Here is a 9,604-nt window from a genome sequence, read left to right on the forward strand (position 1 = left end):
ATGGTCGGTCGAATTGTCCAAGTTCAGCATCTAGTACGAAAGCCGCAGCGCTTTGAAAGCTCAGTGTTTAGCCGACTTCGTGGCCGAGCTTACACCAACCTCGGTCGAGGAAACACAGGTATAGACTTTGTATGTTGATGGGTCCTCCAATTCTAAGGGTGGTGGTGCAGGTATCATTTTGGAAGGACCGAACCGAGTCACTTTGGAGCAGTCCCTCAAGTTCGGTTTCAAGGTGACGAACAACCAAGTAGAGTACGAGGCCATTCTCGCAGGGCTAAGGTTAGCCCGTGATCTCGGAGCATGGAAAGTGAGTTGCAACAACGACTCAAAACTCATGGTGGAACAGCTTAGTGGGGCATACCAGACCAAGGACACCCTACTGCAGAGGTATTTTCACCTAGCAACCCAACGAATCTCTTCTTTCAACGAATTCAAAATCCACCATGTACCTCGGGAGCAAAACGCAAGAGCCGACCTCCTATCCATGCTCGCCAGCGCAAAGCATCCCGGACAACACCGGACCATCATCCAGGAGACCCTGCATTCACCCAGCCTGGATGACAAGGTCGTCTGCACCGGCGACAGCGAAGAGCAAGGGTGGACGACAGTTATTTGGAACTATTTGAAGGCAGGAGTTTTACCCGAGGACAAAGATGAAGCTCAGAAGATGAGGGTAAAGTCGGCTAAGTTCGTCATTGTTGGAGACGAACTGTTCAAACGTGGAATCTCCACCCCTTTGCTCAAGTGCTTGACTACACCTCAAGCCGCATATGTCATCGAGGAGATCCACCGAGGCATCTGTGGCATGCATTCCGGAGCATGCTCAATGGCGGCCAGAGTGCTCTGAGCTGGATACTACTAGCCCACCTTGAAGTCAGACTGCCAAGCTTACGTGCAGAAATGTAAAGAGTGCCAACAGTTTGACAACACACATCGGCAGCCTCCCGAAGCTGTGCACCAGATGATGTCTCCGTGGCCATTCGCCCAGTGGGAAATGGACATCCTGGGACCGTTTCCCCCTACGAAAGGCCAACTTAAATTTCTCCTGGTGGCAATTGATTATTTCACCGAGTGGATCGAAGCATGCCCACTCGCCAAGATCACCACCGACAATGTCCAAAAATTCACTTTGAAAAAAATCATATGCAGATTCGGCATCCCTCATTCCCTCATCACCGATAACGGCAGACAGTTCATCGCACAAATCTTTGAGGACTTCCTCTGAGAGCTCGGTATCAAACACCTTCCAACCTCGGTGGAACACTCCCAAACTAATGGCTAGGCTGAAGCCGCCAACAAAGTCATCCTCCGAGAACTTAAGAAGCGGCTAGGGAACGCTAAAGGACAATGGGTCGACGAACTCCCTAGCATCCTTTGGGCATACCATTGCACCCCCTAGTCAACAACGCAAGAAACGCCTTACAGGCTGACTTACGGAGCTAACACAATGATCCTAGTGGAAACCAGAGAAATGTCTCATCGGCGCCAGGTCTTCAACAGTGAGCAGAACACTCAACAGTTGGCGGTTGACCTCGACTTGATTGACGAGCTCAGAGACGAAGCTCAGATCCATGAAGAAGCTTGCAAACTCTGAGCTTCCAGAAGGTATAACACGAGAGTGCGACCTTGCTCTTTCCGAGTTGGTGACTTAGTGTGGCGTCTATTAGGCGATGCACGAAAAGACCCGTCAGAAGGAAAGCTCGTACCCAACTGGGGTGCTCTTTCCGAGTTGCGGAAGACTTAGAAAATAGGGCTTACAGGCTGGAAGAACTCAGCGGCAAAGCTATCCCACGGACTTGGAATGCCACACATCTCAAGTTTTATTTCAACTAAATTTGTACGAATGAGCTGTGCACTCTTTTCCCACCTCAGTCTTTTGTCCCAAAAAATAAAAAAATGGATTTTGGCTGAGAGGGTTTTTAACGAGACACATATACACAATTAATAAAGTAACTCATTATTTTCATTCATATTCTCCTAGCTTTACATTATTTTACCATAAAATGTCTTATGCTAAGCCAAGGTCGAGTTCGAACCTTGACACAACATATTTTACTTTACACCGAGGTCAAATTCGAACCTTGGTCCGACTTATCTCGCTATTAATCAAGGTCGAGTACGAACCCTGAATACATTTCACTTAAATCCAAGGTCAAGTCCGAACCTTGATATTATTCATATCACACTCAAGGTCGAGTTCGAACCTCCATATGATTCATTCTACTTCAGCCTAAGGTCGAGTTCGAACCTCGGTATGCTCAACTCAAGGTCGAGTTTGAACCTCGATGTGATCAAGGTCGAGTTTGAACCTTCATATGATTCATTCTACTCTAATCTGAGGTCGAGCTCGAACCTTGGCATGATCCACTCAAGGTCGAGTTCGAACCTTGGTATAATCAACTCAAGGTCGAGTTCGAACCTTGGTATAATCAAATCAAGGTCGAGTTCGAACCTCGGTATGATCCATTCGAGGTCAAGTTCGAACCTCACTGCGAAACATCTCAATTTCGCCTAAATCACTTTGCTCTAAATCAGGTCTAAGTGCCACACAATACAAAAATACACAGCAAATGCTGAACGTGTTTTCCAAATCGCGTAAACAAGAAAAAATCAAGACTAAAGCGTAAATGCGAAGTCAAAGGTCCAAACAAACTCATCAAAAGCACAAAGGCAAACAACCAAAAAATATACACACAACAATGTTTGCAGAGTTCAACACATGAATTCAAAGAAAAAAAATCAAGCAGAGGAAAATAAACTAAGCTATTACAAAAGCGGCCTAGGTGGAGGCATTTTCACTTGAGCTATCTTCGAGGTCATCCTCCTTCACCAGCTTCCCAAAATGTACCTCCTTCTCCACATGCATGGCAGAGAGGTCGAACCTCGATGCGAGAAGCCTCGCCAGGCGAGCTGCCTTGAGAAATCCCCTTTTGTGCTCAAACACGACAGCCCGCTCAGTCTCCTCGAGCTTCCTCTCCAGCCCCGCCTTCGCCTCCTCCAGCTTCACAAGGTCCACCTTCAAAGTGGCATTCTCCTCTGCTTGGCCGCCGAGAAGCACCTCGTCACAAAGACGCTTCTCGGCCGCCGCCACCAAATCAGCCTTTAGAGACGTCACCTCATCTTCCAAGGAACGTACCCGACCCCGGGAAGAGGCGGCGAGCTCCTGCAGCGCACCCACTTGGGAAGCATAAGCCTCATTAGACTGCAAGGCGATCTCCAAAGACTTCTAAACCCTTGCGAGATCTCCCCTTGCAGCTCGAAGCCCGGCCTCATTATGCTTTTTGGCCTCGCCAAGGGCGGCCACCAAAGCCCTGTTCTCCTCCTCCAGCGGCTGAACCCGGTCCCTTATTTTCTCAAGGTCCTTCTACTGCTTGGCCCACTTGTGCTTCCAGTGGTCCACAATGGCCATCGCCCTCTGCAGAAAGACCTCAGCAGAATCAAGGCCTTCCACTGGCCCGATCGTCTCGACCATAGCCCGATCAGCCGAGCTCAGCGAACCTTTGGGGAAAAACTTCTCCGAAGTCACTCCCACGCTCCACAACGAGTCGATGTCCTCCGACGCACTCACGTGGTCCAGCCGCGTCAGAGCGCGATCCTTCCCGAAGCGGCTGGCAAGGTACTGACTCTTAGAGGCCCCCTTTGACGAGCCAGATGGCAGCGCTGACGCTACAGGGCTGGACGTCGGAACCTCGAAGCTCGTTCCCTTACCGCGAGCCTCAACAGAAGCAGAGGCAAGCGCCTCCTGCTCAGCAATGGGGGCACCCGCCCCTGGTACCCCCGAGCTCGGAGTCTCCAAAACCTCAGCGGCTTTACTCACCTACAAAAAACCAAAATTTCTCTTAAGACAGAAGCCAAAAAAATGTAGTATAAGAAGAAAGCCACAAGGCAAGACACCCACCTCAGCGGCTTGGGCAACCTGCTCAGCAGCCACAGTGGTCACCTCGGTAGCTTGAGCAACCTGCTTGGCGGCTTGGGCAATCTCCTCGGCGGCCACCTGGGAAGATCCCTTAGGCGGAGGACTCCCAGTGAGATCAATCGCGTCGGCGTCGGCGGCTCTAGAGGTCACCTCTTCAGCCTCTTGAGGGGCAGAGGTCCCCCCGACCTCCTTCTCTCCCCTCTTTCTTTTCCTGTTCATTTTTAGGGGGGCAACCTCCTCCTCTTCAGGCTCTGGAACCTCAATCTCGGCGACATTGTAGTGGTGCTTCAACTCACGCCATTTGTTCCTGCCCATTATGCCTGCAAACACAAAGAACAGACGCATCAACAAAAGAAGCTTTTACAAACCCTAATAATCTAAGAAAGACAGGATACTCACTCTCTAAGCCCCTCTCCTTGTACGTCGAGTTCGCAAGTGACAGGACGAGTTTGCAATCCAGCGGGCGAGGAAGTGCTTCAAGGTTTTTAATGGCAGCCGACTCTGAAGCCGTCAATTGCAATTTCCCCACCCCATGAAATCTAGCCGAGGTTGGCCGCCAATAGAAGGGGAACTTCGGCAACCCGCCGAAGTAGAACGCTCCATCCTCCAACGGGTTGACATCCACAATCGCCACCCGGAAAAATTCTTGTTTGAAATTTTTATATGATTGGGAGTAAAGGGAAAACAAACCCCCATCCTTACTCCCACTCAAAGACATTAAGCCATAAGGAGGAACACCCATTTTTAATTGGTAAAAATGGAGAAAAACGGGAAGAGACACCTCTATCCCTAGGGCTGAACACAGAACTTGAAAAGCCCACAAAAAACCCCAACTGTTGGGGTGCAACTGGCAAGGCGCCGAGTTGATAAAATTTAAAAAATTGCACTCAAACTGAGAAAAGGGAAGGCACATGCCTAAATCCCTAAACAGACACTGATACACATAAAAGAAATGAGGGTCAGAAGGACCCCCCATATAGGCACGCTCGTCGGGCCGACAGGGCTCGAGTTGGACGAACGCGGAGACAGAAGAATCATAGATCCTGTGCGATTTTCGTATCGCATTGATCTCCATGAAGGACCTAAACACACTTTGGAGCTCCCCCACTTCACTCCTGACCCAATCGTAGCCAGGAATACCGGGGAATGGCTCCTTAGGCTGACTCTCTGCCTTTTTCTTTTCGGCAGCGGCCATCCCGGCAGCCACTGCCTTGCCGCGTGCCCTACCCTTGCCCTTGGCAGGCGCAGAAGGAGCGGCACCGTTGTCGCCATTCATTAAGAAACAAAAAGACTCGAAGAAAGAAGATTTGAGAAGAAGGAGAAAGAAGACTACAGAAAGGAAGTACCTGGCACTCTTCCTCAGAAAATAACCCTAACAACGACTGAGTTACTAGAAACGGCGACAGAGACAAAGAAAACGGAGACGGAAAATGAACAGTGGCAAAGAGAGCAGCGTATGCAAGAAGCCAGACAGTGAAAAGAGAAAAGTGAAAGGGGGAAGAGGCGCGAGAGAGAGAAAAAGGCTCTCTGAAATTCAAACGGTTATGCCACGTGTCTGAAAGAGAGCACACCTAACCACACATTAAATGAGACCCACTGTGATGGGTGCGGCCATCATTACAAAAACCGTCAATGCCCATCAACACGCCGTCCAGGCGTTTCAAAACACGAAGCGACAGTTATGACACATGGCGTCTCCACAGGCAAGCGTACGCGAAGGTTCACTGCTCCTCGACGAGCTCGGTCTTAACTCCTCGACCCACGGTCTTCAGAGCTCGGGGGGCTAGTGTACTATCCGTACCGTCATGCCGAGCTCAAACTCGGCATCTCAGCGCAAAGTGACCTCGAACACGCGCTGGGCGACGTCAGCTCGGTATTCAAATAGGTCATAACTGATCTCGGGCCCAAGGCCCAAGAAAACCCTAATTCATACTTAGGTACGTGCATTACTTATACGAGACTCATACATCCACAAACACTAACTTTAGCATCGGAGTCTCTTTTGCAGGTACCACCCCCATCTTGGAGCATCAAACGTACCAGCGAAGGAGGCTCGCCGATCTTACCCAGCGGATCATCTCTACGACAGATCTCCGGTAAGAACATTTTTTAAAACATAGTTTTATTTATTTCATTTATTTTCTAAAGACTAGCTTGTTACAATGTTTATACATTCTCGTTGAACGATTCATACATCATTGAGCGAGAATCCAATACTTGAGTTTTTGACTTTTATACATTAAAAATTCATTCAACGAGACTTACCTCATTAAACGAGAATGCTTTGCACTACCATGGTGCAATCACTCTCCCAACACAATTCAAGTTTTCTTCTACACATGCAACCCATCAATCAAACTCTAAAACACAAACAATACAAATATTCAACTCAAACTACACATGCATCCATGAACCACCTTTTGGTTCAACAATCCCAAAATCCCAACTCCCAACAACAACTTTAATAAACATAAGTTCAATTTAATTCTCACTAATGAGTTGAGCAATAGCAAAATCAACACTTATCAACTTCAATAAACTAAATAGCAAGCTCTTTTTACCTTAGATTGCTTCCAATAAACAAGAAACTAAAGAAGAAAGAAAACTCTCAAATCCTCAGGGGTCGACTTCTCTCTACAAATTCAAACTCCTCAAGCTTAAATCTTATCTTCTACAACTCAACCTTAGTTCCACGAGACAATCTAGGCGCTCTTGGCAAAGTCAGAAGAAGAAACCATCTTTCTTAGCTCTAAAGCTTATCTCTTGAACATCTCTTTAAAACTTGGAGGAAATGAATTTATAAAGTTCATATTTCTTAAAATCCTTTTATACTTTTATTGCTTTTGGTCAACTTTAACCACAACTTAAATAGTTATAAACAATTCAACTCTCAATGATTCCTTAACCTTTAAAGTCTCTAGACAACTAAAAGAACAATATGTCAACTTAAAACAACCTAAAACTCACAAATTGACACAATATACATAAAAATAAAAACACAGAATGTTACAATTGTCTCATAGAAGATATTATTTATGGTCTCTTTTAATTTTAAATATTTATGTACTTATTTTCAGTACATTTTATTAAAATAAAAATTTATATGATACACAAAATATTACTAGTGAATTAAAATTTTAAATTATGAATGTATTGAATATTAAATTTTAGAACAATTATATATTTTAAATAAATAAAAAAACAATTAATTTCAAAACTATCACCAAAAGTGGTTGAAAGTTGAAAAATAAAAACCTCATTAAAAATGATCAATTAGTGCTCAAACAATATTAATCATTGATAAAATTAATGAATACTTCAAACTTATAACTAATACACACACATACATGTGAGTTCAAACGACACCGGTGTAACTTTTATTAAGTATTATACCACTCAATAACTTTTTATATTAAATGTGAATTTTGTAAATCCAACTATTGAATTATAACTTCATATCACTTTATATATTTGTATCAAATTTTGTTAAAATTGAACAATAACTTGAAGGTAATTAAATTGTTTATATTTTATCATATTTTGAAATGTATATATTATGTCAATTTTATTTTATAAGAATGAAGTATCAAATAATCTTGGATTAATATAAAATTTTGTATATATGATCTAAAAGTAAAAAATTTTCAATCATTTATAAAATTCATATTTAATATAAACTTATTAAATAATATAATACTTAATAAAATTTACACCAATATTATTTGAATCCTCTTTTTTCTCCCTCAATTTATGGTGATAATAGAAATAGTGTCACAAGTGAAGAAATATTAAATTAGTAAAATTTGATAATCGATTGAAAATTAATGTAGTGTTAAAATCTATGAAAAGGTTAATACGATAATATTTTAGATTTTGAAAATCAAATTTGCTTCTCAAATCTCAATGTCTCCCATTAAAGTCTTGAATTAATTTAATAAAAAGAATGAAAAAAATAATATATTCTTGTGAACATCATGATAAAAAAATTAATATAGTAACTCGTAATTTGAGAACATCTATTTAAAATTTCACTCGAATTTTAATACAATCATACATTTATCAAACTAGATATATTACTCAGTTCGTAATCAGACTTGTATGAATAACTTATAAATATAGGTGATGTCTATGATGGAGAAGTTGGACAAGTGGTCCATGGATGGTGCATTTAAAATCACCATAGATATAATATTAAAAACAATGAATGGTTGAGATTGTGATTTAGTGAGAAGATATATTGTACACCTTCACACACTGGATAAAATTTCTGAATATTTTACTGGATTTTTTTTTTTTTAAATTACCTATAAAAAAAATACGTATTACGATGACTGACGCAGCAGCTGTCACTTCCAGAACGGGCCGTTCTGAAACCAGAACGGCCCGTTCTAGATGAAAAAATAACACAGGAATAATGCACCAGAACGGGCCGTTCTAGAAGGAAAAAAAACACGTGATAAACTACACCAGAACGGGCCGTTCTGAAATCTGAACGGCCCGTTCCAAATTTAAAAATAACATATGATTACTTAAACCAGAACGGGCCGTTCTGAATTCGGAACGGCCCGTTCTGGCTACATATTTGTTTTTTTTTTTTTTCATTCTACTAAATCACATTTAAAATTTAAGTATAGTTTTTCAATTGAGCGAGATATGAAGCCCCTTCCTCAATGACATCAAACATCTTATGAATAAAGGCCAAAACTAGGCCTAATAAACTTAAAACCCAAAAAGTCTTATACTAAGGCCCATAATACAAGACCAAACAATATAAACTCCTATACTACCAAATATATGAGAAAGGTGGTCATTTATGTAAAGTCCAAGTAAAGAGAACCTTATGCCCATCAAACCCATTAGGCTCACTAAGCTCAAAAGCAATCAAAAGTCTAAAGGCCCATGAAGCCCAAAGCTAGGCCCAACAAGCTTAAAACCCAAAAAGTCTTATACTTAGATCCATAATACAAGACCAAACAATATAAACTCCTATACTAAAGACCAAGTAAAGAGAACCTTAGGCCCACCAAATTCATTGGGCTCACTAAGCTCAGAAGCAGTCAAAAGCTCAAAGGCCCATGAAGCCCAAAACTAGGTCCAATAAGCTTAAAACCCAAAAAGTCATATACGAAGGCCCATAATACAAGACCAAACAATATAAACTCCTATACTGCCAAATATATGAGAAAGGTGGTCATCTATGTAAAGCCCAAGTAAAGAGAACCTTAGGCCCATCAAACCCATTGGGCTCATTAAGCTCAAAAGCAATCAAAAGTCCAAAGGCCCATGAAGCCCAAAACTAGGCCCAATAAGCTTAAAATCCAAAAAGTCTTATACTAAGGCCCATAATACAAGACCAAACAATATAAACTCTTATACTACCAAATATATGAGAAAGGTGGTCATCTATGTAAAGTCCAAGTAAAGAGAACCTTATGCCCATCAAACCCATTAGGCTCACTAAGCTCAAAAGCAATCAAAAGTCTAAAGGCCCATGAAGCCCAAAGCTAGGCCCAACAAGCTTAAAACCCAAAAAGTCTTATACTTAGGTCCATAATACAAGACCAAACAATATAAACTCCTATACTAAAGACCAAGTAAAGAGAACCTTAGGCCCACCAAACTCATTGGGCTCACTAAGCTCAGAAGTAAACAAAAGCCCAAAGGCCCACAAAGCCCAAAACTAGGCCA

At 42.6% G+C, this 9,604-nt stretch overlaps 1 protein-coding gene across 1 annotated transcript; it reads left to right on the forward strand.

Moving 5' to 3' along the window:
- LOC109792469 (uncharacterized) lies at positions 1-847 on the forward strand. The gene is made up of 2 exons (XM_083074446.1): positions 1-118; positions 171-847. Exons 1-2 carry the CDS (start codon positions 1-3, stop codon positions 845-847), a joined length of 795 nt encoding a protein of 264 aa, XP_082930572.1.
- Positions 848-9,604: the final 8,757 nt, after the last annotated feature.

The sequence above is a fragment of the Cajanus cajan genome, chromosome 5 (assembly GCF_000230855.2).
Source record: "Cajanus cajan strain Asha chromosome 5, NIPB_CcT2T_4, whole genome shotgun sequence".
In the NCBI taxonomy this organism is placed as follows: domain Eukaryota; kingdom Viridiplantae; phylum Streptophyta; class Magnoliopsida; order Fabales; family Fabaceae; genus Cajanus; species Cajanus cajan.

What these genes read in the sequence shown, in the direction of transcription:
- LOC109792469 (XM_083074446.1), top strand. Translation starts at nt 1, where the DNA reads ATGGTCGGTCGAATTGTCCAAGTTCAGCATCTAGTACGAAAGCCGCAG. An exon ending in CCTCGGTCGAGGAAACACAG is followed by an intron (nt 119 to 170) that starts GTATAGACTTTG and finishes GTGGTGGTGCAG; the next exon opens with GTATCATTTTGGAAGGACCG.